Source organism: Marmota marmota, unplaced genomic scaffold (genome assembly GCF_001458135.2).
Source record: "Marmota marmota marmota unplaced genomic scaffold, marMar, whole genome shotgun sequence".
NCBI classification, from domain to species: Eukaryota; Metazoa; Chordata; class Mammalia; order Rodentia; family Sciuridae; genus Marmota; species Marmota marmota.
The window spans coordinates 34,736,871-34,764,072 of NW_026000240.1; the positions used below are offsets into that span (position 1 = coordinate 34,736,871).

The window sequence follows — 27,202 nt, forward strand, 5'->3', positions numbered from 1 at the left end:
ATCGTGCACAGCGCGGGGCTGGACGGCGGGCAGGGAATTGTGGGTGCAGAGTTCAGATAGGGCGGGCACGGCTTGTGGATCCAGGAGTTAACTGCGACTACCGTGGTGCTCTGCTTCTAGACAGCAGGCCCTAACCTGTGCGCGCAGCCCCCTGGGAATAGTAGTTCCGGGGCCGTGGATGTGGGTCTGAACCAGGTGGCCGGGAACTCGCCTTCCCAGCTACCCGTTTGGCAGGGCGGGGCGCCTCGCGAAGATGGTGGCGCGCGCGGCGTGTGGCTCCCGTCGTCTGTCCAAGTCTCAGCACAGCGCACCGGCCAGCATCTCGCTGGTTTGGAGCGCCCGCCCGCCTGGTCCCTGACCCCGCGCCCCCCATACCCAGTTCCCAGCATGCCCCGTGCCCGTAAGGGCAACGCGCCCCGCAAGGGCGGCCAGCGCCGTGGAGGTGAGTGGGGGGCTCCAGGCAGCTGTTCAGCAGCGAGCAGAGGCCCCGCGTGGGTCCCCGTCGTGTCCCCGAGGGTCCTGGGGCTGGGAACACCTCTTAATTAGCCTAGCCTCCCTGAACTGTGCCGAGGCCCGCACGTGTCCCAGCAGGCATCGGCCACGTGTGCGCCCAACTTGAGCGCGCTGCCAGCTGCCTGTCGGGATCCCGCGTTCCCAGTGGTGACTCAGCCAGTACCTTTGGACATTGATTTTCCCACTGCCCCTCCACCCCATTTGCCTGCTGGGGTGGATAAACCTACTGAACAGAGAGCGAAGCTAGCCTCCTTGCCAAATCCGTGTCCTTTGGTGGTCTGGACAGGGAAGCTGGCAGACGCCTAACTTGCTCCCAAAACTGAAAGAGGTGAGGTGCGAGTGGGAAACTACAGAATCCGGGTGATTCCTGTCAGGGGACTGGATGAATACCCTAGAGCCTGAGGCAGTCTTAGTTATTGCTTATCAACCAAGAACCTGTCCTGTTGAAGTAAACACATATGTTTGTTCTGATGCGATAGAGTGTCTGACTACCGCCTAATGGGGCTTGGGTGTGGAACACTAAATAGGGTAGTGACAGTTCAAAGGGACTGGTGCTGAAACTTTTTCACTGAGTGGTGTCAGCCCCAGACTGAGGAACTTAGGAAATCACATGCAAAGAGATCCTCTGGGTGAATTCTGAGAAGATGAGAAGAGATAACCATGGAAAGAGAGCAGATTGTACAGAGATTTGGCAGCTGTGGGGATCATAACACAGTGGAGCAAATGAGAGAAGGCTGGGCTGCTTTTGCAGCTAGGTAGAGAAGAAGTTAGCAGGGGCAGTGTGCCTGCTGGACTTTTTCCTACAGGCAAGGAGTATAAGTAGTTTCTGAGATGTAGGGCCAGCCTTGTCCTCAGAACCTGTCCAGGGCTTTGCCACAGTAGCCACTCTTACCAAAGTAGCACGTAGCCTTGGACAGAACATATATCAGGAAGGCTCTCGCTAGAGATTTCCCTGTGTTCTCCTTTTTTAGGGGCCAGTTTCTTCTCTACCAGGGTCAGGAGGACTGTGTTTATCTAAAATCCACCATAGCTGAAGGTCCTGGATGGACCAAAGGAAGCTCAGAAGACAATATACTTGAAGCATGGGATACCCAGCACATTCAGTAGAAGCTGGGCTTTTGCCCTCAGAACTCATAGGTGGCTTGATGAATTTGTTGGCCTGCAGCAGAACTATAACAAACCACTTGTCTTCAGCTGCTCCACCTTAAATGCATTTGCTTCTCTGTTTTGCAGATAGAGAAATGGAGGCTTCAAAGCCAGGGCAACTGACCCATTACAACTCTGTTAAGATATAGAGCTGGAGGTGCTGGGGTTTGTGGCTTAGCAGTAGACTGCCGCCTAGTATGTTCAAGGCCCTGGGTTCGATCCTCGGCACCACATAAAAATAAATAAAATAAAGGTATTGAGTCCAACTACAACTAAAAAATAAATACTAAAAAGAAAAGATGTAGAGCTGGGGGCTTGGGTTGTGGCTCAGTGGTAGAGCACTTGCCTGGCAAGTGTAATGCACTGGGTTTGATTCTCAACAACTCATAACAATAAATAAACAAAATGAATGTGTTAAAAAACAGAGAAAAAGTTGGCTGGGACTGTGGCTCAGTGGTAAAGTGCTTGCCTAGCATGCATGAGGCACTGGGTTCAATTCTTAGCACCACATACAAATAAAGGCCCATTAACAACTAAAAATATTTTTTTAAAAAGTAGAGCTGGGGACCAAGGGTGTAGTCCAGTGATAGGACACTTGCCTAGCAAGTCCAAGGCCCTGGGTTTGCTCCCTAGCTTGGGGGGAAAAAAAGAAGTGAGCTGGAGTTTGAACCCCAGGTCTGCCTAACTATAATCTAAGACCCTGACCTTTGTATTGCCCACTTTAGGGCATAATCCAAGCTGGGCCACAGGCCTAGTTGGACCCATACAGCCCCTCCCTTCTACCTCTAGTTTGGCTTCCAGTCTCTTCCTTAAAACAGGCTTTGAGGGCTGGGGATGNCCTCCTTCCCTTTTTCTTGCTTCTTGGCTCAAGTCTGCTGTTTCAGTTCGTGTACTGCCCAACTCAGTTTTGGCCCCCTCATCTTTGAGGGGGGGCAGCATTCTGTCTTGTTTAGTTATGAGGTTGAGTGAGATATGCCCAACCCTCATTAATGGAAGCAAGCCACTTTTTTTGTTTGTTTGTTTGAGACAGAGTCTTGCTGTTTGCCAAGGCTGCCCTCAAACTTGCAATTCTCCTGCCTCAGCCTCCTGAGTAGTTGGGATTACAGGTGTACACCACTGAACCCCACAAACATATCCTGTTTTTATTCTCATCAGGTGCCCGGAGCAGTGCCCAAGCTGACTCAGGTTCCAGTGAGGATGAGGCAGCCAGTGAGGCCCGCAGCACCACCAGTGACTGTCCCAGCCTTCTCAGCACCACAGCAGAGGACAGTCTGGGTGAGAGCAGGTGGCAGTTTGGTCGGGGCTTGGCTCAGGCTCCACTGGGCGAGGGCAAGAAGTGGTGCTGACCCACTGGCCTTGCAGGGGGGGATGCCGTGGATGAGCAGGGCCAACAGGAAGACCTTGAGGAAAAGCTGAAGGAATATGTGGACTGCCTCACAGACAAGAGGTATTCCTGGCTGCCAGCCAACTCCTACAGTGGGGCCCTGCTCAGCCCATGCCAAATATGACAAAGGAGGCTGGCCCCCATGACCCCCCTTCTCTATTTCCCCAGTGCCAAGACCCGGCAAGGAGCTCTAGAGAGCCTGCGCCTGGCCCTGGCCTCCCGCCTACTTCCTGACTTCTTGCTAGAGCGCAGCCTTACACTGACCGATGCCCTGGAAAAGTGCCTCAAGAAAGGTTAGGCCCTTAGGATGCATGGGGAACCTTAACTAGGCAGGAGGTGATCCTTGCTGCCTTGGGCTAACTGAAAGGATCCCACAGGGAAGGGTGAGGAACAGGCCCTGGCTGCTGCTGTCCTAGGCCTGCTGTGTGTGCAGCTGGGCCCTGGACCCAAGGGTGAGGAGCTGTTCCACAGCCTGCAGCCCCTGCTGATCTCTGTGCTTAGTGACAGCACAGCTAGCCCTGCTGCCCGGCTCCACGTGAGTATTCCCAAGCGCCAAAGAACCTTTCCTTCACCTTATCCCTAAGTAGAGTGATAGATTTCACCTGTTCAGGCTCCCCTACTCTAAGGGAGTTGAGCCCCACGGCTGGGAAGCTGGGTTCACTCCCTAACCAGGTCTGGCTCTGTCCCCCTTCCAACAGTGTGCTTCTGCTCTCGGCTTGGGTTGCTATGTGGCTGCTGCTGATGTCCAGGTAAGTGGCCTTTGGACACAAGTGGTACCACCTAAACCCATAGGTCTGTCCCTGAGTCCATCCCCTGCCTCCCTGTGCTCCTAGGACCTGGTCTCTTGCCTTGCCTGCTTGGAAGGTGTTTTCAGCCGGTCCTGTGGCACAGGTGGTTCCACAACTCCTGTGGTCCCCGCCAGTCTTCATGGGCTGCTTTGTGCTGCCCTGCAGGCCTGGGCATTGCTGCTCACCATCTGCCCCAGCACCCATATTAGCCACATCCTCAACAGGTAGGGGCAGCTGTCCACTGGGAGTGGGAGGAGATCATGATGGGGCCCCCAACAATGCCCACATGTAGCTTAGCATGCCTCTTCCCTAGGCAGCTGCCCCGGCTGCCCCAGCTCTTGTCCAGTGAAAGTGTGAACCTGCGGATTGCTGCTGGTGAAACCATCGCACTACTCTTTGAGCTTGCCCGGGACCTTGAGGTATGAGGGACAATGGGGGTTGTGGGGGGTACCTGCTTGTGCTATTGCCCATCCCAGACTGGATGCAGAACATGCCACAGATAACAGAGCAGCCTGGGGTCATTATGCAGGGAATGATGGCCTCAACATTGACTCACATGCTAGGAGCTGTGATGGGGACTCTGAACAGTGGTATTCTGTATAGGCAGAGGCCAAGGAGGGGTTGAGGGAGGTCAGACAGAAGAGGAGGATTCTCAGTGAAAGAAAGGCTTCAGGCAGCTTACATTAAGAGCCAACGGAGGGGGGGGGGGCAATGGAGCTCACAACCCCAATCTTCATCGCCCCCCCACAGGAGGACTTCATTTATGAGGACATGGAGGCACTCTGTGGTACCCTGCGCACTCTGGCCACTGACAGCAACAAGTACCGTGCTAAGGCTGACCGCCGGCGCCAACGCTCTACTTTCCGTGCTGTGCTGAACTTTGTTGAGGTGCGTGTGAGAACGAGTGTGTTCTAGCACGAGTGCATCCCCAGGCATAGCAGCCAAGCCCAGTTGTATGGGCCCCTCTACCCTGCAGGGCAGTGAATGTGAGGAAGAGACGATCCGCTTTGGACTTGAAGTGCTCTATGTGGACAGCTGGGCTCGGCACCGGATCTATGCTGCCTTCAAGGATGTGCTGGGTTCCGGCATGCACCACCACCTTCAGGTGGGAGGCTACTCAGGGAGGGCTGCCCAGCTTGGCTACTTTGGACTGTCCTGAGTTTATTGCCTTCTTTGTCCTCAGAACAATGAGCTTCTTCGTGACATCTTTGGCCTGGGCCCGGTGCTGGTGCTGGATGCCACTGCCCTGAAGGCCTGCAAAATTTCACGCTTTGAGAAGGTTTGTGCCCTAGGCAGCTGTACTTTCCCTCTCTTCCCGTTTCCTGGGGGCCTGGAGCTCAGCAAGGGCTGCCAGAGGAGCCTGGGCTTTTCCCTTCCTGGCTCACCATGTCACTCTCTTTGCCCCTACCCCAGCACCTGTACAATGCTGCCGCCTTCAAAGCCCGGACCAAGGCTCGCAGCCGTGTAAGGGACAAGCGGGCAGACATCCTGTGAGGCGGACCAGCTGAAGAGAAGACTACCCTCATTGTTGCCCATATTTTTAACAGAAGAGAGTGCAAGAACTGGTCTCTGCCAGTGATTGTCACTTTATTTTTTTAATGGCAAAACCAAAAACAGATATAGGGTGGATGGGTGAAGGGTCAGGACTTTTGGGACCCTGGCCTTTGTCCCTGCACTCAACCCTATGGCCTCTTCCTGCCCTTTCTCAGGTGAGGCCAAATGTGTGCCTCTCCCAGGGTAGTCAGTAGGGAAGCTATCCCTCCCTTTCCTTTTTTTAGGCCTTGTTCCCCTGGGGTAACACACTCTCTTTGGGGGACTGGCATCTGGACAAATGCCATCATAGTAGGTGTGGAAGCAAAGCAACCTGGAATGGATTTGTGCAGATTTTTAAAGATTATATAAGAGATAATTAAACAGAATTCTCAGCTTCTTGTGGCCTTGACTCTTAGGTATTTCGGCCCCCTCTCCCTCCCCATCCACCATCCCAAATTTGGGCCAGCTGGCTCTCCCCCATCTCACTTTTGCCCTCCATGGCAGTCTCTCCTCAAGTGGGTCTCCCTTACCTCAACTCAGAACCCAGCCTGTCCTTGAGAACTGAGGCCGGACCCCCACTGGGAGGCCTGGCAACACTACAATGGGGGCAGCTATTTCTAGACTTCTGAACCTTCTATCTAGGGGTAGCCAGAGGGTGCTGACAGGCCACAGGAGAAGCCAGGAGGCTGGTGCCCTGTCCTGACCTTGAGCCACCCAAAGCAGGTCCTTGGCATCGAAAGGCTTAGCTTTATCTAGGCCTAGCCTGAAGAGGTCAGGAGAGGGAGGCAGGCAGCTGTAGAGTCACATCAGGCTCTTATACAAAAATTTCACCAAGGAAGTAGTGTAGACCAGCACTAGGAGAGGAGAGGCCTGCCCATGGCTGCTTTATTCCCCCACATAGAACCCCAGACCATGAGTTCAAGTGGTTATCTCAGCTGGGTGTTCGGGCTTCACTGGAGTTCAGCCTCCTCAGCTGGCTGAGACTGGCTAAGCGGAGTTTGAGCAGAGTCTCCTCCTGTGTTCGAAGTGTGTGTGCTAGGACCCGCAGGGATTCACTCTGCAACACTGGAAATGTACAGGCATTTGTGGAACCTGTCAGACCACGTTGCTCCCCCAGACCTCCCCCAATCAGCCCAGCATCAGGGAGTTCCCATTGGCCCCTGACCACCCTTCATTGCTGCAGCATTTGCAGTTGCTCTTTCCAAAGAGCCACCCAATGCCTACTGCCTTGCCCTCAGTTCCCACCAGCTCTGACCATCCCTACCACTCAGGTAGACAGCCAAGATTGCAAGTGCCAGGCAGGTGAGCACCAGCAGTGCCAGCAGTAATAGGAATCCCCCACGGCCACACACTGGGCTGCAGCCAGCCTGGGTACACAGTGATGGCGGCAAGACACCTAGCAGCTCATCCCACTGCCGTGCCTCTTCAGCCAAATAGGGACGAATGGATCCTATGGGGAGGATGAGATATTAGGAGGGCAATTTCCTCTCCTCCCCCAGTACATCCATCTCTCACCCCCGCCCCTACCTACCTCCACTGTGCAGGTCACTGATGGACTCCACTCTGTGCAGATGCACCTCCTGCACATGGTTGGGGTCCAGTGGCCCCCTGCTCCTCTGGCTGTGCATTGATGCCACAGTGTCTGCAGGGAAGTGAGTCTGATTCAGCCAGACAGGTCACTTCTTCCCTTCTCCCAGATAGCCCTCAAGAAGCAGGGACTTGTGAAGGATGGAGACAATGGGAATTTGCTCCAAATCCCCTACAACTTCAGGAATGACCTTGGTTCAGATCCAGAATAACCTCAGCTACTTACTTGTACAGTAGCAGGTACACTCAACTTGCTACCATGTATCATTCCAAGCACCTGGAGGGACTTTCAGCTACTTACCTGCCTGCTCATTTGTTTGTTTGTTTGTTTGTTTGTTTTTTGATGGTACTGGGGATTGAACCCAGAGCCTTTTGCATGTGAGGCAAGCACTTTACCAACTAAGCTATATTCCCCAGCCCCCTGCCTGCTCATTTCTAGCAAATAGTTATTCAGCCTTGCAGGACTAAGTCCACAGTACACACAGTTCAGTCCTCTTCTGTTTATCAAAGACCTGTAGACCTGTGAATTAGTCATCTGTCCAGACCTGGTGCTCTGTGCCTTCTGGGCAGCAAACAGCCCCATTCAAGACCATTCAAGACCTCATGGAAACTGAATGTGATGGTACAGGTTTGTAATCCCTGAAACTCAGGAGATTGAGGCAAGTGACTGCAAGTTCAAAGCCAGTCTCAGGGAGTCCCTGTCCGAACACATTGTGGAACCTTTTCTTCCCAGCCTTGCTTCTGTGTTCTTTAACAAACTGAGTGTGATTCTGCTGTTCTGCAAAACCTGCTGTTTTCACTCAACATCACTGAGACTCTTCTATTAAAACACTTTCTCATGTCTCTGCAGGCATGAGACTGCCTGGACATTTAGGTTATTTCTGGAATCCTTTGGAAGTTAACAGCCCCCAGACATCCATCATTGAGTATGAAAATTTCCCCCAATTTCTTGGTAGTCTTTTTTTTTTTTTTAACCTTTATTTTATTTATTTTTATGTGGAGCTGAGGATTGAATCCAGTGCCTTGCACATGCTAGGCAAACGCTGTGTCACTGAGCCACAACCCCATCCCTTCTTGGTAGTCTTTAATGACAATTCCCAGAAGAGAAAATTTGGATCCAAGAAGGAAAGGCTTTTTTGGTTTGGTTTTGCTATTATTTTCCAGTACTGGGTATTGAACCCACGGTCTCACACTGCTAGGCAAGTGCTTTAGCACTGAGTACTTGCCCCCACCCCATTTTGTTTTATTTATTTATTTTTTAATTGTAGACGGACACAGTATCTTTTTTTTAAAGAGAGAAAATTTGTTTACTATTTATTTTATAGTTTTCAGGGGACACAACATCTTTATTTTTTATTTTTATGTGGTGTTGAGGATTGAACCCAGCGCCCCACGCACGCCAGGTGAGCGCGCTACCGCTTGAGCCACTTCCCCAGCCCACAATATCTTTTTTTTTCCTTTAACATTTTTTTAAACTTTTATTTTTACTTTTTTAGTTACACATGACAGTAGAATCCATTTTGACATGTTTATGCAAACAGAGTATATTGTATTCTAATTAGGATCCCAGTCTTGTGGTTGTACTTGATGTGGAGATTCACTGTGGTGTATTCGTATATGTACATAGGAAAGTTAAGTCAGATTCATTCCACTGTCTTTCCTATTTGCTGTCTCCCCTCCCTTCCCTTCATTCTCCTTTGTCTAATCCACCGAACTTCTATTCTTCCCCTCCCCGCGTGTTGCGTGTTAGCATCCACATATCAGAGAGAACATTCAACCTTTTGGTTTTGGAGATTGGCTTATTTGGCTTAGCATAATAATCTCCAGATCTAGCCACTTTCTGGTAAAAGTCATAAAGTCATTCTCCACAATATCTTTTTTTATTTATTTATTTTTTATGTGGTGCTGAGGGTCCAACCCAGTGCCTCATGCATGTGAGCCAAGTGCTCAACCACTGAGCTACAACCCTAGCCCTTTTTTTTTTTGATTGAACCAAGGGGTGCATCCCCAGTCCTTTTTATTTTTTATTTTGAGATGGGGTCTTGCCAAGTTAACTCGGGGCCTTACTAAATTGCTGAGACTGACTTTCAACTTTCAGTCCTGCTGCCTCAGCCTCCCAAGCCTCTGAGATTATAGGCATGTGCCACCATGCCCAGCCTTTTTTTTTTTTTTTGGTTGGGAGTGGGGGGAAGGTTTCACTGTGTCACCCAGGTGGGCCTCAAACTTGCCATCTTCCTGCCTCAGCCTCCAGAGAAATCTGGTATTACAGGCATGGGCTACCATTTCTAGTAGGTATTTTGTTTCTCAGCTATCATCAAATTTCCTCCAGAAGGTGTGTCTGCAGCCTCAACATCTCCAATATTAGGCATCCCCACTAGGGGGAAAAAAGTTTATATGCACACAGTTGAATAGTATTTGTAATATGAGAGATAAGCAATTACCTTTATTTACTATTTCTTTTATGGGTATGAAGATCAAACCCATATCCTTAATGTACGCTAGGCAAGTGCTATATCACTAAGCTACAACCTCAGCCTTGAGAAGTTGTCTTTTTTAATTTGTTTGAAGGGTTTTCTTGCTGCTCCTCATACTCCTGGACTCTAGTGATCCTCCTGTCTCAGCCTCCCATGTACCATCAAAGTTTTTGTTTGTTGTATTGTGGTACTGGATATTGAACCCAGGGGTACTCTACTGCTGAATTACACTCCCAGTCCTTTTTATATTTTACTTTTAGACAGGGTCTAAGTTGCCCAGGCTGACCTTGAACTTGCAGTCCTCCTGTCTTAGCCTCCTGAGTCACTGAGATTACAGGTGTATGCCCTTGTGCTGGGCCATCAAAGTATTTTATGATTTCTAAATATGTAAAGTATATATAGTATATATATATGGGACTGAACCCATGTACGCTCTACCACTGAGCAAAATCCCCAGCCCTATTATTTATTTATTTACTTATTGGTACTGGGGATGGAACCCAGGGGCACTTTACCACTAAGCTACATCTCCAACTCAATTTTGAGACAGTCTCACTAAGATGCCCAGGTTGGCCTCAAACTTGTAATCCTCCTGCCTCAGCCTCTGAAGTTGCAACCATGTCCAGATAATCATATTTTCTTCTGGTGTTCTTTGACTTGATTTTTTAAAATCTTGGCCCCATAATTGCTCCAGATACCCACCTAAAAGTTGGATCAGGGAAGGGGGGCTTTAGAAGGATTCTTCCTGTTAGAGATAATGGTGGCTTTGGACTCTCTGGGTCTATCACTCTCAGGTCAATAACTCAACTTTCATATTTGCTTGAAGCTATCCCTTAACATGTTCAAAAGCAAGACAAACAAAAACAGATGCTTCCAGACCTCAAGTCTGGGTGATAGTTTGAAGGTCAAGTACCCTCTTTATACTTAGTGTGCTTTTCCCTAATTTAAATTGAACACGGATTCTGTTTGTTACCAAAAACAAAACAAAACAAAAAAAAACACAGTAAATGTTATTGTTAAGATCTGCCCTCCCCCCAAAGATGAACATTTCCTCTTACCTGAGTTCAAGCCACTCCCCTGTAGTATAAAATGTTGGAAATGTGATGAGAGAGCCAGTCACCTTGACCAAGCTGGATTGTGGGCTATCGCCTAGAACCATAGTCCTGTGACATGGCCAGCCTTCAAATGCAGCTTCCTAGATTCCTATTGCTATGGCTCCTCTGAGCCTCAGGACTTCTTTTATTAGTAAAGCAGTTAGATGAATGGCCACCAAGCTCTGGAACAGCTGAGTCAGTCTGTCCAGACTGAGGGACCTCAACCCTTAGTCAGTTGGGGAATATTTAGTCCTAAATTAGGGGAAGCCATAGGCCTATCTACTGCTCCGTCCCTAGGCAGTGCCCAAATGGGCCTACCCCCCAGTCCCAGTTTTCTCCCTGAAAGAATAGCTGCACTGGCCAGGCAGCTGTCCGGATACCCACACCCACTAAGAGTGGCCTGTAGTTGACCCCACTCCTAGTGGGTAGCTTTCCCCAATCCTTCCATGCAGGGAAAACTGAGATAGGGCCTAATGTGGGAAAGGGTTCTAAGCAAGGAAGGCTCTTCATCCATGCATGGGATAGGTCCTTTTACTAGAGCTGGGACATGAAAATTGATGACTAGTCAAACAATGAGGTCAGTGGGACAGAGGGTGAGTCTCTCCATGGTTCACAGGGTAACAGGACTGGGGCCTTGCCCTCCCTCATGATCACCCTCTCCTACCTTCTTGAGTCCCCTCAGGCATGGCAAGTGGTAGTCAGGGGGCCAATGAGGGTGCCCAGTAGCAGGGCTGGACAAAGCAGCAGCAGCGGCTTCTCTGGGAGCCTGGGGAAGGCCTGGCCACTTTCCAATCTAGGCTTAAAATAGGCCTGAGCTCAGCCAGCTGGGCTATATTTAGAGGGGGCAGCTCTTAGCCATCAGAAGGGGTGGAGTGACCCACATGGGTCAGCCTAGACTATCTACCTGATGATAGAGCTCAGCCAAGAGTGTGCTTCCACTAGTACATAGGTCCAGCAGCCTTCTCAGGGAACTGTATCACTTCTATATGTACACAGACCTTGGGGCCTTCATCCAGAATAGCCAACACAGGCTCAGTCTGTAGCAATGCCCCACATGGCAGCCATGACATAAAAGGAGACACTGTGCAACTCTATTCAGGCCTCACCTCTGTAGATCTTTACCCACAGCCTGGCCATCACCTTCCTGCAAACGTGAGACAAACACCCACCACTGTGTGACATGCTAGCACTAGAGATTGTGGATGTTGGACAACTGAAACCCAGTGCCATAAAGGTGCACACATAACACGTATGGTAGCCAGTGGACAGAACTGGATTGGAGATGAGAACTTCCACTACTACTCTTACAACCTTATGTAAAGGATCAACTTTCTCTGTCCTCTGTTTTCTTGATGACTGCCAGAGAAGAACAATGATTCCTCTCTGGCAGTCATCAAGAACATACATACAATCATGTATCCGAAGCACTTACTCTGGAGCACAGTTTTGGTTCTCCCTGTCCTCTCAACAGGGCCCACATGGATCATGTGAAGATCCATAGTGCTGCTTACCCTTGAAGTGGAAGGGTGACTTCCAGCCCTCCCTCTATGAGAGGATCCCTGGGCCCCTCCTATCCAACTGAGGGAAGACTATGGGTTCTACCACCCAAAACATCCTCAATTCATCATTACATAGTATCAAACTGGCCTCCATGCTGCTCCTCAAATTTGGTAATCTTGTTCTCCCTCAGGACTTTGCACTGGCTGTTTCCTCCTGTAATGCTCTGCCCCAAAATATTCCTGTTGCTGTTTTCTTCCTGACTTTCATCTCAAATGTCACCCTTTTAGTGAGGCCTTCTGCTCACATTCCTTTTCCCATCACCCAGTTGTATTTTCTTTTCTTTTTTCTTTTTTCTTTCTTTTTTTTTTTTTGGAGAGGTTGTGGGGTGGGGAGCGGGGATCAGGGATTAAACTCAGGGGCATTCAACTACTGAGACGCATCCCCAGCCCTATTTTTTGTATTTTATTTAGAGACAAGGTCTCACTGAGTTGTTTAGTTCCTCCCTTTTACTGAGGCTGGCTTTAATGCTCTATCCTCCTGCCTCAGCCTCCGGAGCCTCAGGCGTTACAGACATGTGCCACCTGACCCAACCCGGCACCAGTTGTTTTTTCTTCAGAGCACTTAGCTCACAGATTATATTATGCAGAATATACGATGTATGTGTGTCCCCAAAGGCCCTACAGAACTTGCTCAGTCACTTCAACAACATTATTAATCCTCACCTGGACAATCTTGGACAGAAGAAACTCAGACCTTTATGCTGCGAGAAAGATGCCCAATAACACAGAGTAAGATCTACAACTAGTGGTCATCTCTGGGGCTATTCCAGCTTTGGTTGATAATGTGTTTATTGCATTACTTTAGTACAGTCGTCCTGCCTCGCCCCGCTCCCAACAGCCCAGCCTATTCACAGCTTTCTGCTCACTGCCCAAGGGAGGGGAATCCCTCTGCCAAGGTGGGCACCCAGAACACCTCCCTGATTGTGCTCCTTGATCTGGAGCCCTGCTTCTCGGTACCTTCCCTCTGGGCTAGATCCCGCACCAGGCCTGGCCGCCCTTCCGGGGCTACATTCAAGGGTTATCCTGTTAATAAATAAGCCGGAGCGGCTGCCCTTCAACCAGGGCCTGTCGGTTGCTGTCTCCATCGGCCCGGGTACCTCTGTGCTCCCGGTCCCAACCCATCTGTCTTCCTGGGGTCTGTCTGCCCCTCTTCCCGCTGTCATCTCCTGCCTGGTCCCTGGCGTGGGGACGGCCCAGTCACCAGTGTGCTGCGCTACGCGGGCCCCTCTCAGCACGAGGCTCAGAGGCATGAGTCCGCCTGTTGCGGCCCTTCCTGCGTGACTCCAGGGCCGGCGGTCGCGGCACTGGCTGCGGGCGGCACATGCGCAGGGAGTTCGCGCCTCCACCGCCACCTGGCTCCACCAGCTGTAGAAAGTCCCGGTACCAGAGTTTAGGACCCAGCGGCGCAAGAGGCGAAGCCTCTTCGACCCGCGCCAGCCTTTCAGCCTGCGCAGCACTCAGCACATGTAGCATCAGGCGACGCAGTGGCTGTGAAAAACCCTGCTCCACTGCTACACATAGGTACACGCCTGAGTCTTGGCGCCGCACGCTGCGCAGCAGCAGCCCCCGCGCGGTGCGCTCAGCGCGCTCCTCCACTAGCACCTGTTGGGAGAGGGGCAGCGTGAGGCTGCAGCTTTTGGGCCAGGAACTGAAACAAAAGGTCATTGGGAACCCAGGAGAAGCGGAAAAGGAGCACCTTCAGCTGCACGTTTGAAGGTTGGGTGAGGGGGTCTTCAGATTAAGTTCTGAACGGGGTGGGGTTCACCTGAATATGGGGGCGGGCCAGGGACCTAAATGGGCGGATCGAGGGCGGGCCCTTCTCCAGAGGATAGCTGGGTGGGTCAGGATACCGTGGGGCTTTACCGGGATACAAAGTGCAGGTAAGAGACCAAACATGACCGCGTGGGTAAGAGGTGTAGTTGGGAGGGGCCTCATTAGCTTGGAGCTTACCTATATGTGGAATATAGGCTAAGGGCCTCCTTGGGCAGAGCGGGACCTCTCCTTAGGGATGTAGAAGGCGGGAAAGGGGCCACCTTGCGAATAGAGGAGCGAGGCTCACCTGGGTATGGGATGCCTCCCCTGCACGCTGGAAGGTCCACTCCAGGTGAGCCTGCAGCGAGCGAGGCTCACACTCTAGAAAGGCGCTGCCGCCCTCGACGCCAAAGACCTTCCGCTCCAACAGCGCGGGACGAGACGAATCTGGAAACCAGGAGAATGTTAAACTCAGGGAGGGTAGGGTGGGGTTGAGCATTTTCAGAGGGTTGTTGGGGCAGATGGAACACTCACCCCCCGAGCATAACATGCTGGGGTCGCCATTCCTTATGTCTTGCCGCCGGAACCGTCTGAGGGGAACATTGGAACCTCCATGAGCCCTTCTTTTTCCAGCCAGGGTCAGCCAAAGACCCTTTGTTTTTCCCTCCCTGCGGCTGGATCCCGACCTGGACACGGACCCGGACCCGACCCCGATCTTGCTCACCTCTTGGCACTAGGCTGGAAGCGTGTGCAGGTGGCCCCGTCCCATGCGCAGTAAGGATCACGCGCCAAACAGCATTCAGCACAGGCGCGGCCGTGGGCAGCGCAGCGGTGCAAGGAGATCTGGGCCACTGCGCTCCGCGAAGCTATGTACAGCTGGTGCTAAAGGGTATGAGAGGCTCCGGGCTGACCAAGGTCGGCCGGTCCCGCATCTGCCTCCCATCGGTCAGAGATCCCGTCCCCCACTTGACAGATAGGAACACTGAGGTTCACTTAGGTCATATAGTCTAGCAAAGGCACAGCCTATACTCAAACACCAGCTGAGAAACTACCAAAAGGGGCAAAATGGCTGGGCCTTGGGGCATAAGCTTAGGATGTCCCATGTCCCACCCATCCTTTTGGTCACTCACCCTCTTGGAGGAGATTTGCATGCTGGTGACAGCAACAGAATCCTGAGAGGGAGGAGGGGCACCAGGATTAAGGCTTAGCGGGTGGGTAAAGGGGCTGGGCGATTGGGGTCAGTGCCTCACCTCAAATACATGCAGTTCCTCCAGGAGCAGCCCCTCAGAGCTAGGCTGGCTACCCTTGGGGACTGAGATCACCTTCAGCACTGTGCCCACATCTGCAGGAATGAGAAGGGGGTGGAGGTGGCTACTAGTTTTCCCTGATAACCAGGACTGGGGTCTTCTGCCTTAGAGGTCCCACCATCAGCATAATTGGGTCATGAGGTGAAAAGTAGATTGGGACAATCAGGGTAGCATCCAGAAAGTGGAGCCACAGGCCAGGCAAAGAGGTGGAGATGAACATGAAAAGCTTCCACTACCAGGCCAAGGAGCCTGTATGAAGTCCTGTGGGTCAGTCACTGTGGCAGGACCTGACCTGTGCCAATGAAGAGGACGTCATAGTGTCCATCAGCAGCTGCTACACGATCTGCAGCGATTTGGGTGAAGGTGTACCCAGCACCCACTTGTAGGAAGAGAGGGCGCCCCCCCATGGGCAGCACCGAGTTGTACATGAGAGGGTGGTTCCGAGCAAACTGGATGACATCATCAGGGAAGTCCTTGGTAGAGCTGAAGGTGCCAAAGGTCTTGCTGGGGCACTGGGGAGGGAGGAAAGAAGGCATAACAGGGTTATAGGCGTGGGTGTTTGGTGGGCAGCCCTCCATTCCAGAACTCTGGGAATATGGAAGAGAGAAGGGCACTTCCAAATGGAAGAGCACTGCCCTGGGGATTTGAGCCTTACCCTGGGAAGGCTAGATTGAGCTGAGTCTGAAAGGGGAGATGTGGCATTCCTCTGAAGATCCGTGTCTGATAATAATGACCTTTTCCCACCCATAACAAAAGGAAGAAACCACATTCACCAAGAAGACCCCAGGACAACTTCTGTACCCTTGAGTACCCTTGAGGCTTTGAAGTGGGTTATGGCAGGAATACCCTAACTACATACCATGCCAGGCCGTGGGTAAGGGACACGACCCTGATAGGACACCCACTGGTGTGTGGGCCCCTCCTTATGTGCAAAAGGTCCCAGGAAGGCCCTGCGAACATCGTTCATGCTATACACACACACGGCAGAGCCCTGGAAGATGCCACTGCAGACAATGACAAGAGAAGAGTGAGGGGCCCCAGTGAGCCCAGCAGGCCTGAAAGAGAAGAGGGTGTCCCCTACCTCTTATCCCTCACCTGGAACTGGAGAAGACAGCATAGAGCAGTGGAGTCCTGCGGTCCCGTGAAGACAGCAAGAACACGTCCTCTGTATAGAAAGGGTCTACTTGGAGAAGGGTGCACAGCCAGCCTCTCTGGCCCATTTAGGCTCCCGGAATCTGCACCCCTGAGCTTTTCCCCCATCATATCTCCCACTCAAAGCACTTACGAAGCTGGTCAAAGTGGGTGTCACCCTCAACCCCAGGCACTGAGCACACCAGCCGCGCCTTCAGGAACGTTGTCCACTTGTTGACCAAGCTGCGCTGGCCACCCACATCGTTCTGCCAGGAGAATCTCAAGGTATAAGAGTGGGGCAAAGGGGCGAGGTCAAGGTTGCCCAGGGAGTGGCCCAGGGATTCCTCACCCGGCAGATCTGACCAACTCGAGACACAGTCAGGCGTCCCACTGCAGGTGCTGCCTCCACGGCCGACTCACGGAAGAAGAAGTAGATTTTGTCATCGTCAGGGTTCTCACTCTCCGGGATCCAGAAGACCTTGATAAACTTGGGTTCTAGCCGCAATGGGAGGCATAATGTTGGGCTCGCCAACTCACTACCTGCCCCCTCTGCTCAGCCAGCAGCTACACCGACAGTAGCTTCTGACCACCCAGCTTCCAGGATCTGCGATGCAAGGAACAGCCACAAGGGGGCAGCAGAGTCCGTGGCTGCCTGAGCCAGCCGGCAGAGAATAAATCCCTGGGACCTCAAATGGAGCCCCTCAGAGTTCCCCAGGCACGCAGGAAAGGAGGAAGAGGAGATTGGGAATCTGGTTTCATCTTGGCTACTGAATCTTTCTCAGGACCAGATCAGATGCTCCCCACTCCTGCTGCATCCCATGCTCTTAAAATAAACTATTCCATCCCCTGACAGTTTCTATCCTTTATCATTGCTACGGCCACCAGCCTGTTTCTTGTTTCTGCCTCAGGGCCTTTGCACTAGTTGCTCTCTCTACCTGGAATGCTCTTCTCTCAATTCTCTTGGCTGGCTTTCTTGCACTTTGAGAATTAATTTATACCTTCCCTCGACAAGGTGGCTTCCTTTCCCCAACCCGGTATCCTTTTCCCTTCTTCTCCATTTTCTCATCTACCTCATTGCTGCTGGAATTTATCATGTATTTGTTCTGAGATCTGTGAACTCAAAAGAAAGTCTGGGCCACACCTATCTTATTTGTCCCCTGTCACCAGTATCTGGCATGGGACTTGATTATGGTAGATACTTGTTGAGACTTCACCGTGCCCGTTGCTCACTTATTTTATCCTTGGTTGGGACCTGCCCTGAGACAGGAAGGCAGCCCCTGCCCACTAGCCCCACCAGCCTCTCACCGTTGAGCCAGCGGGAATCATGTGGCTCTGTTCGGAGACTCGGACGCTGGCCCAGGCTGCGAAAGATGGTAAAGTCCCGGCCCATGAGATCTGCTGCCACCCCTGAATACAACTCCTCCCCTGCAGATAGGGCAAGAGCTGCTCAGCCAAGATGAAGGCTTTGGGGATAGGAGGTTCTGAGGAGCTGTAGGGGCTGTCACTCCAGGAGGCTATGGGAGAATTCCTGGGATTCTCAGGAGGCATTGGAACCTGTGAGGTTCTAGAATTTTTTTTTTTTTTTTTTTTTTTGGTTCTGGGGATTTAGCCCAGGAGCACTTGACCATTAAGCCTCATAATTGGGTCATGAGGTGAAAAGTAGATTGGGACAATCAGGGTAGGCAGAAAAGGGGCGCAGTGTGTATAGTGTGTGTGTGTGTGTGTGTGTGTGTATTTTTTTTTTTTTTGAGACAGGGTCTCACTAAGATGCTTAGGGGCTTGCTAAGTTGCCAAGGCTGGCCTTGAACTGTTTCAGCCTCCCCTTGTCACTGGGATTATAGGTGCCCAGCAGGTCCTAGAGTTTCTGAGGGGTTGTAGAAGTTCTGTTGGGGTCCCAACCTTTGGACTCACCCACCAGCACGGAGGCAGCTCGATGCTTGGGGTCATATGGACTCTTCCCCTTGCCATCCTCAAGCCTTCTCAAGTCCAGCCGGAGCACAGGCTCCTGAGAAGCAGCGGGAGTTATTACTGCTAAACCTTTCTTCCCACTCTCAACCTCCCCCAGTGCCCGGATCTGATCTTACCTGCTGCTGGTGGCCCACCTCCACAAATGCACAGGTTGGGTGGAAGGCCCCTGTGCCACATGCCAGCAAGTGGGTATGGTTATAGACGTGCAGCAACTTCACGAAGTTCATGCACTCAGTCTAGTGGGCAGGCAGGGTGAGAGGCAGTGAGGGAGGTGGTCTTAAGGGATCCCAGTTCACCAGAGGGATCCTCACCCCTTTCTTTCTTCTGTATTAGTTCAGGCAAGGGGCAACAGAGACAGAGTGTCCTTGAAACCAGCGCAGCCCAGCTCACCCCTGACATGGTGGTTACATGGAGAAGTATAGACCTGCACAGCCCCCCATGATTCAGAGGCCCCCAAGAAGAATCACATGAGCCTCCACCCTGACTCACCACCTCCAGACCTCAGCCACTTTGACCTCCCTGCCCTCACCCCAGTCAGAACAGGCAGGCCTCTGTCTTAGCACTGCCCTATCTCTGGGGTGAGGGGCCAGCTCTCCCCACTCCCACCCCAGATAGCCAGCAACACTCACACCAATGTCCTTTCCTGCCCAGTTGCACTCCTCTCGCCATTCCACAGGGGCCGGCCAGGCCAGCTATAAGGAGGAGGGGGGCATGGAGAACACAGGTCAGAGATAGTCTCTATCCTGGCGGTCTCTGTAATTAGGGATCCCATCCCTTTTCTGTAGGCAGTGTGGAAGAGGGTCCTAGGGCTCTTGCCCTGGGCAGTGCTGGGGTTAGGGTCCCTGGCACCTTCTTGGCCCTCTTGCTGATGTTGTCCAGGCTGAGGGAGGCCACATGGTTTTCGGCACCCACAAACAGGCGTCCTCGCTCCTCATCTACCAGCAAGGCTTCATAGCAGCAGGTCCGCTCCAGCCTGAAGGTCCGGAGACCATGCCAAGACTGGAGTTCTGCGGGGGGTGGGGGGAACACCACTGAGGACTCTCATGCCATACCTCCCCAAAAGCCTCCCCAAGCCCTGCGTGGTTGTTTCTCTATGGACTAAGGTTATACGTGTGACCTAGCCCACACACCTGTGCGCTTACATATGTGTGAAATTACACTCGTGAAGACAAGCCCACCCAGGTGCATGTGTGGAGCTACAGGGTAGGTGGCGCAGCCCCCAGGAAGAGGAAAACAGGTTGAGAAAAGCATGTTCAGACACATGGGTGAGCGCACTGGGAGGTCAGGCTTGTGGACGCCAGGGTCCTGGGGGAGGCCAGGCATGTAGGGACAGCCAGAACCCCAAACCCAAAAAGTCAGGCTGAAGATTCCTTCCCTGTCATCATCACATCACCAACCCGAGCTCAGCAGAACTGCCTACCTGATGCCATTGCCTAGTAACCACACCTCCGTGTAGGGGGGGGTGAGAATGGGGCTCTAGTGGCCCCAAACCTTGACTTCCCTATTTCTCTTCAGAAGAAATATGGCCTGCTTGGGGTAGGGGATGAGACAGATACAAGGTCTGTTGCTATGGGGACAAGAGGGGTCGTCCTGGGAAAGCATGAAGAGAATGTGGGCAGAGAGGTTGGGGAACTGAGGCCAGGACAGGGTTAAATGAAGATGGCCTGAGAATGACCCCGGGTCTGGTGATAGGCACACCCATGGGGCAACAGTCAACACAGAGACCCACTATACACACTGGGCCCCTTTTCTGCCTACCCCCAAGCTGGGCCCTGCTACCTGCCAGGTGCACCTACCTTGAAAGGAGAGCCGAAGACGTGGGGGGCTGGGGGCGGCACCCCCCAGCCCCGCTGCCCAGAGCAGGGCCAGGCCAGGGATCATGGCGGCGGCCTCTGTCCGCCCCATGCTGGCAGCTCAGGGCACTCAGGGTTCAGCAGGCGTGTGTGGAGGAGCCTTGAGCTGCCCTGGACTCTGCCCCAGGATCTGGAAGAGAAGGAGTCGGCAGCACAGCAAGCAGTTAGGGCTGGAGGCTGGGGGGAGTCCCCAGGGATCATATTACAGCCCCTGGGGAAAGAGGCTGGGGGGTCGCATTCCGCTTCTGAGCTGAGCCCTCCCTTCCTAGGGTGCCCTGCCTGGCCACAATCACAGACACACCCACGCTGGGCACACCCTCAGGGTCACCCTGCACTGGCAGGCACCCGCCCCACCACGTCACCCTCCTCAGTAACCTCCCCTCCTGTATACACACTCACAGACATTAATTCACAAACACTGTGCACCACTTCATGCCAGCCTGGGACCAGGATACTGGGAGACACCAACAAGGCCCCTGTGTGTTAGAGGCAGAATGCCAACAAGGAGTCAGATCCTGTGGTCGTTTCAGAGGGTGCCAAGTACAATGAGCAAAACAAGCCGATTAAGAGACTGAAAGTGACAAGAGGGATTCAGGCCTCTGGAGGTGGATGTGTACTCACAGACCATAGAGAAAACAGAGGTATTTGGGGGCTAGAGCCAAGATTGTGTGTGCCTGTGAATGTGAATGTGTTCCAAGGGTACCTTTGTGAATGTGCACATGTGTATAGTGTGTGTGTGCATGTGTGCACAAATACAGTATGTTGTATCACTCATGTATTATGGGTCGAGTGTGCAAATGTGTGTATGCCTATCTGTGTATCACTGTATGCACGTCTATGCAATGTGTATGTGTGTGATGTGTGCACGTTTTATATGCACGTGTCATATTTGTGCATGTGCAAGTATATATACACACACACACAATTATATGTGTGTCTCAGTGGGCACGCAAGTGAGCAAATACAAGTGCAGCATCAATTACTCCCTTCAACTCTGAGATACCAGTGAAACCCATTCCTCAGAGCAAGATGTGCTGCCCAGGAGAGCCAGAGCCTGGGTCTCTGCAATGGGCAAGCAAGCACCTCAGCTTCAACTAGGGACTGCCCCATGCCAGACCCAGCAACCCCAGCTTGGCTTGGCTGCTCCCTCTGCACCCCAAAGGGTATAAGGATTAGTCACACAGATTCTATGAGGTCAGCCTTTGGACCCAAGGGGTATGGGGAACAGGGTATCAGCTTTTCACCCTCAATCCCAGGCTCCCGATGGGGCTGCCCTTCCCTCTCAGAGCCTCCACATTCCCCCTGAGCCCCTCAAGTTTACCCCCTCTTTGAGCCCCTCCACTGAACCAGAGACCTTCCTCAGATGAGGCAAGGCTCTGGTTGCTACCCCCACCTTACTTCCCAGGAGCTAACTGGGCAGGTTCTGGGCACAGGACCCCTAGGGGTGGGGCATGGTCCCAGGGTGAAATTCAGGAATGGAAGCAGGTGCTGGGGCAGGTCTCAGGCCCCTCCAACCACACCCCTGCCCCACTCCCCAGCTCCTGGACCCTTCACAAGCCAGGACCCTCACCTCCCTCCTTCCATCTGCTGACACTTGCCGCTGCCTCTTCTCCGGTTCTAGAGGTCTTCAAAGCCAACACCTGCTACCTTCCATACTCCACCAAGAACTCAGCAAAGACCCTAGTCTCTTCTCACTCTGGGGAAGGGAAGAAGGCTAGGGGCTGCAGGGCACCCTCTGACGGCTCCTTTAAGGAGCAGCCCCCGCCCCCACCAGGCCAGCCACCGCCCCATAGCCGTAAAGTTTTCAGGACTGCAGGGCGGATCGGATCGGGTGACTGGGCAGGCAGCCGGGACCAGCAGCGGCAGGCCAGAATGGAATGGGCACAGGGAAGGGTGGGTAGGGATGACCCCTTCTCTGTTGGGCCTTAAGGCAAAGTGTATCCCAGATGACACCAGAAGGCTGGTGGCCAATCAAGGCAAAAGAAGAAGCAACAGAGAACTCCCCACACACACCAGCTTCACGCAGTTCTGTGCAGCAGGCAGGGGCAGGGACAGTTCTCCACTTCCTCACCTGTTCTCCACAGCTGGGGTACTTGAAGGGATAATGGCAAACTGAGCAGCTGCCTTAGCTCCCAGGAGCCTATTGGGTTGGGAGGGCTAAAGGTCAGGGGTTCTCAACTGGAGATCTGATAAGTCTCTTAAACCTCAGCCCCAGAACTTCCTCACCAATTGGACCACCTAATACTTCAAATGGCTGGCCCAGAGTGGCTGCAATGATAACCAGGCAAGGGTGTGTGTATGTGTGTGTGTGTGTGTGTGTTTAGAGCTGGAGAGGAGCACAGGAGTACTGGAGGTCCAGTACTTTCGCACTATGAGGTGTAGGCCCATACTGAGACCCCCATCTTGACCAATGGTCCTACATCAGTGCTGGGTCCTACATCAATGCTCCCTAACTCCAGCCTCTCTTCCTAGGTAGGAGGAACTGTGCCCATCAAGCCCAGAGCCAGGTACCTGAGGGAGTTTTGTTTTTATTTTTGGTTTTTGGTTTTTTTTTTTTTTTTTTGGGGGGGGGTACAAGGGATTGAACTCAGGGGCACTTGATCACTGAACCACATCGCCAGCCCTAGTTAGAGATAAGGTCTCACTGAGTTGCTTAGCACCTCACTTATGCTGAGGCTGGCTTTGAACTTGCAATCCTCCTGCTGTAGCTTCCCAAGCCTCTGGGATTACAGGCGTGTGCCACTGCACCTAGTTTACCTGTGGGAATTTTACAGATAGGAAGGGGTTCCTGCCCTTCAGTGCCTCATTTGGGAAGAGCCTGGGGTCTTGTTCTGAAGCTGGCTGTATTTCCACTGTGAGAGGTACTGTGGAGGGGCTGAATGTTGTCAATGGCAGAGTACAGCCCTCAGATCCACCTGGGTGAACATACCAGGGCTTGAAGATGGGCTTTGACCCCTCAATCTGCCCCAAAGCATTCTCCTGCTACCTCCCCAAGGCTGGTCAGCAGTTTCTCAGGGGTCATTGATGTGGGCACTTCAAGTGTATAGAATTTTGTTGCCTGTTCCCTGATGCTATACACCTGGAAAAGGACAGAGGTATGGAAAGACTCATCTCCAAGTCCCCTGGAGTCCATTGCAGGGCTATGCACCTCCTTCCTGGGCCTCAAGAACAGTGTTTCTGGACTGACCTGGCCAGCTGGTAGGTAAATAATGGGAGCCAGTGGGGGGGATCAGGGAATTCAGGATTGCAACTGGAAGAATGCTTCTCTGCCTGAGCTCTTGGGCTTCTAGAGTACAGCTTTGTCCTATTCCTGGACTAGCTGCTTCTCCCCTTAAACCTGGATAGCCTCCCCTGGCCCCATGCAAGCAAACAAAATTCTTCAGCTGTTTACAATTTTCCACCCCAGCAGCCAAGACCAGCAAGTGCCTTTGAGGCCCCTACCACCCCCACAGTGTCCCCTATCTGCCCTCACTACCTTCAGTTCCCCAGGACCAGAGTCCCAGTCTCTGTTTCAACCCTGCCCCCCCCCAACTACATTCACACTGAATAATGGAACCAGGACTCCCATAATCTTTCCAGCAACTTAGGACTGACTTCCTAGCCAAAGAGAATGGACTAATCTCTGGCCCACCTGAGCAGCATATGTTGCCCTTCCTTCTCCAGATCCTTTTTTTTTTTTTTTTCCCCTTGAACAGGAAGAGAGGTCCCAGGGAAGAGCTCAAATTATATTTGCCCTTACAGGGTCTCCTTTCTGCTCCTTAGTGCTGGGTCCCAGTGTGACAGGTCATGGGTAGGAGTCCCCATGAAACCAGTACAACAGGGGCAGAGTCATTGTTTTAGAGTCACAATGTTGCTCCTGAAGCCCCAAGGACTCTGGAATCAGGCAGCCTGAGCATGGGTCTCAACAGAATTAGCAAACTGGGAGAGGCAGCTGAGGTCTCCTCTTCTGCCTATACCCTTGCCACCCTAGGTTCTTGGGCCTCTACCTTTGCTGGGGCATCCATGGGCATAGACCTGCCTGAGTTCTTACTCTGAGGCTATCCATTGGCACAGCCTACCCATGTCATGGCTTTTTCTTCCAGAAATAACTGGATTGTTGTGCCAAATACCAGCACCTGCCTCTCCACACATCACCAGCTGGGCCTGCTCCTCTATGTCCTGCCTGGACTCCAGGTGATGTGGCTGAGGTAGGACACCCATCTGAGGAAGGCTGCACCAATCATCCAGTGCCCAGCCAGGGCTGAATGGGATCTGTCGCTGCCCACTCACACCTGTTTTAGCAATCAAGGAGCCAGGCGCCACATCATAACCTTTCCCTGTTGGCCGTGTGGGCACCAGGTTATGCTGCCCTGAGCACTTACACACAGTGAGGGAGGCAGTAGGGAATTGCCATGGAAAGTTCCCAGACACCTAATTTTCCTGACACTCTAACATCTGTCCCAGCAGATTTCCAGGGAGAGGAGGGTCAAGGCATTTCCCCCACCCACCCCCAGCCTGGTCTCCACACTCCCCAGAGAACCCGGCCCACCTTTTTTCGAAAGATCAACTCCTCCCCTCTTTGCCGGTTCCCCTTCCCTTCTGAGGGACATGTCAGAGCTGAGGTAGAGGGGCTACCAAGAACCCTGGGCCTTTGGCTGTGGCCCTCCCCCCATCGGCTCCGCCCCTGCCCTCCCTCCGCCTCCTGCACATTCCTCCCAAGCTGAGGTCAGCCCCTTTGGGATGGGGGAGCCCCCCCCACTACCAGCCACATCACAGCTCTTCTCTCACTCCTGTTTTCTTCATTGCCCAGCAGGGTGGAGTGGGGAAGAGAGGGGGCTGGGGGCAGGGCCTCCCTCTCCCTTCTCCAGACCTTGCAAAGACTGGAGGGGGCTGTACCAGGAACACTGCAAAAGTGGACTCGATGGCACTCTATACTCATTAGCAGACATTAACATAAATACTACATTCCCTAAGCCAACTAAAGAGGGCCTCCCAGAGGCTGGGGATGTAGCTCAGTGGTAGAGCGCTTGCTGGGCAGAGCACATAGGAGACCCTGGGATCAATTCACAGCACTGAAAAAAAAAAAAAAAGCCTCCAAGAATGCTCTCTGGGGGCTCTGTATGCTCTAGTGGGGGTTGGGGGAGAACCTGACTAGGAATCACTCTCTTGGCAGGATTGTGGGTCCTGACACTCTGTCACCAGCTGTGCCTTTAGCTGAAGACTGCATCTCTCAGATCACTCTTATACCCCTGCAGCTGCAACCACAGGGCCAGGCAGGTCTGGTGCACAATGAAGGCACTGAAGATTACTCTGTTGCCACTTCAGCTCTGGGCACACCAGGCCATTGGGGCCTTCAAAGGCCTCGAGGGAAACCCTTCATTGGTATCTCTTCCATCTGGCCTTTCAGCCCTCTCTCCCTCTTTCAGGCTCAGCCTTTCTTCAACTCCCCTACTCTAGTGACTCCCACCCCAGCACAACTACTTTCTGACCCCTGTGCCAAGATCAGCCTCCTTCCCTCCCCTAGGCACTCCTCTGACTTCTTACTTCACAAGTTCCCAGACTACCCCTAGTAGTGTCCAAGCCCATTCCTACTGGGATCACTCTCAGAGAGGTCCTTCAGTCATGCTGAATATAGGACAAAGTCCCACATCCTCTACTTGCAGCTTGAAGTCTGACCTCTTCACCCTACTCCCATGCTGTGTCTCTGGTGTAATTCTGCCACTCCATATGTCTTCTCCAAAATACCCTGCTCTCAATTCCCTGACTCAGAGAGTTTGATGGGTGCATGCTGGGTGCCTGGGGACTGCCTTCTACTCTGAGAGTTCAAAAGGGTTAGGAGGATGCAAATCCCTATAGAGAGGGTATCCCTAGGATCTTCTTTAGAGCATTAGAAAAAGGGATCAGGATCAGTGTTTTGGGATGGGCTCAGATTCAGAACTCAGATAGCTTGTGGGATGCAGGCTCCTAGTCTGGCATTTCACAGCACTCTCCCCAGCTCAGCCCCTGCCAACCCTTCCACTTCTCCAGCTGCCCCATTTCTGGGATGCATCAGCTCTTTCAGTGCCAAGTTTTTGCCTGGATTGTGCCCTTAGTCCTTTAGGGCCCTTCCCTTAAAGAGTTACTAACTGCATTCTTCCTATTTATTCACTATCGGACCTCAGCTATCAGCCTTTCTCTGTGTAGTCCCAGACTCCTGTAAACCAGGTTCAAGCCTCAGAGTCAGCCTGTAGGTTCTCCCACTGTGGGGAGAGCAGCAGGGGTTATCATTACTGAGGACTCCAGGGCTCAGCAATAGGGACGCAGGAGAGAGCAGGCCTGTAGGAAGCCCTTCCACTTTCCTGGGTCTTGATGGGGAACTGAAGGCATACCTCAGACCACTCCTTGACCCTGCTCAGCTCCTCAGAAATTGACTCCCCTCACCCCAGTGAGGTCAGAAAGCAGAGCCCAAGGGAGGAAGGGCATACCAAACTGATTTTCCTCCCAACCTAGATTGTGTGTGAAGCTACATCTTAAGCGAGGGAAAAACCAAGGCAAGGAGGATTAAAGGACCCATGGCCTTGCCTCTTCCCCCTTGGACTCTGGTGCCTACCACTGTGCGATTGAGGCTTAGTGCCTGGTAGGCATGCACACACTTGTTTGCACAGCTGGACACATAGCCCAGTTGGCAGGAGGCCATCACCCTGAGTGGGTGACAGGGGCTGCCTTCTACTTTGACAGTCCAAGGGGGTTGGGAACATGCAAATACCCACATCAGGATCTCCTTTAGGTCAGTAGAAACAGGGATTGGGGTCAGTGTTTTTGGATGAATTCATACTCAGAACTCAGCCAAGAGATGCTACAGTACTGTCTTTGCCCCTCCTAACTCCTGGGGGCTACTCAGACCTAGCTGGCCATGTCAAAGGCCAGGCAGCTGTAGTCAGGACCTAAATGCCCCAGCCTGTAACTGGTTTGGCACTCTGGATCTGAGGGTGTATATGGAAAGATTCTGAGGAACTTTAAGGGGGTGGGCAGGGTAGGAGGGTTTCCTGATGTCAGAAGCCATGAGAGAATGGAGTATGATGGCACAAACCTATAATCCCAGTAACTCAGGAGACTGAGGCAGGGGGATTGCAAGTTTGACACAAGCCTCAGCAA

General features: G+C 52.5%; 3 protein-coding genes and 1 non-coding gene across 8 annotated transcripts; 1 reads left to right on the forward strand and 3 right to left on the reverse strand.

Moving 5' to 3' along the window:
• Positions 1-144: 144 nt before the first annotated feature.
• Positions 145-5,760, forward strand: Ifrd2 (interferon related developmental regulator 2). The gene is made up of 12 exons (XM_015487153.2): positions 145-442; positions 2,815-2,934; positions 3,022-3,106; positions 3,212-3,336; positions 3,421-3,578; positions 3,742-3,792; positions 3,877-4,055; positions 4,145-4,250; positions 4,582-4,719; positions 4,808-4,936; positions 5,015-5,110; positions 5,245-5,760. The coding sequence occupies exons 1-12, from the start codon at positions 388-390 to the stop codon at positions 5,323-5,325; spliced, it is 1,323 nt and encodes a 440-aa protein (XP_015342639.1). The 5' UTR covers positions 145-387; the 3' UTR covers positions 5,326-5,760.
• On the reverse strand, positions 5,375-12,441 carry Lsmem2 (leucine rich single-pass membrane protein 2). Its single transcript, XM_015487155.2, has 4 exons — positions 11,184-12,441; positions 6,896-7,006; positions 6,629-6,814; positions 5,375-6,429 (listed from the first exon to the last, which is right to left on the reverse strand). Exons 1-4 carry the CDS (start codon positions 11,203-11,205, stop codon positions 6,296-6,298), a joined length of 453 nt encoding a protein of 150 aa, XP_015342641.1. The 5' UTR covers positions 11,206-12,441; the 3' UTR covers positions 5,375-6,295.
• Trnav-cac lies at positions 7,293-7,365 on the reverse strand. Its single transcript has one exon. It is a non-coding gene; the product is annotated as a tRNA-Val (tRNA).
• Positions 12,442-12,849: 408 nt separating the features above from the next.
• Sema3b (semaphorin 3B) lies at positions 12,850-24,728 on the reverse strand. 5 transcript variants are annotated; one of them, XM_015487156.2, is made up of 19 exons: positions 24,618-24,717; positions 20,489-20,565; positions 20,033-20,219; positions 19,086-19,243; positions 18,866-18,928; positions 18,353-18,472; positions 18,180-18,273; positions 17,574-17,693; positions 16,618-16,763; positions 16,423-16,534; positions 16,233-16,302; positions 15,997-16,141; positions 15,430-15,649; positions 15,081-15,172; positions 14,961-15,002; positions 14,555-14,712; positions 14,365-14,420; positions 14,138-14,277; positions 12,850-13,680 (listed from the first exon to the last, which is right to left on the reverse strand). In XM_015487156.2, exons 3-19 carry the CDS (start codon positions 20,139-20,141, stop codon positions 13,276-13,278), a joined length of 2,250 nt encoding a protein of 749 aa, XP_015342642.1. In that variant the 5' UTR covers positions 20,142-20,219; positions 20,489-20,565; positions 24,618-24,717; the 3' UTR covers positions 12,850-13,275. The 5 variants fall into 5 exon arrangements, with proteins under 5 accessions (XP_015342642.1, XP_048650263.1, XP_048650264.1 ...); XM_048794306.1 differs by lacking the exon at positions 24,618-24,717 and adding an exon at positions 21,660-21,820; XM_048794307.1 differs by lacking the exon at positions 20,489-20,565 and having other exon boundaries at positions 24,618-24,728.
• Positions 24,729-27,202: the final 2,474 nt, after the last annotated feature.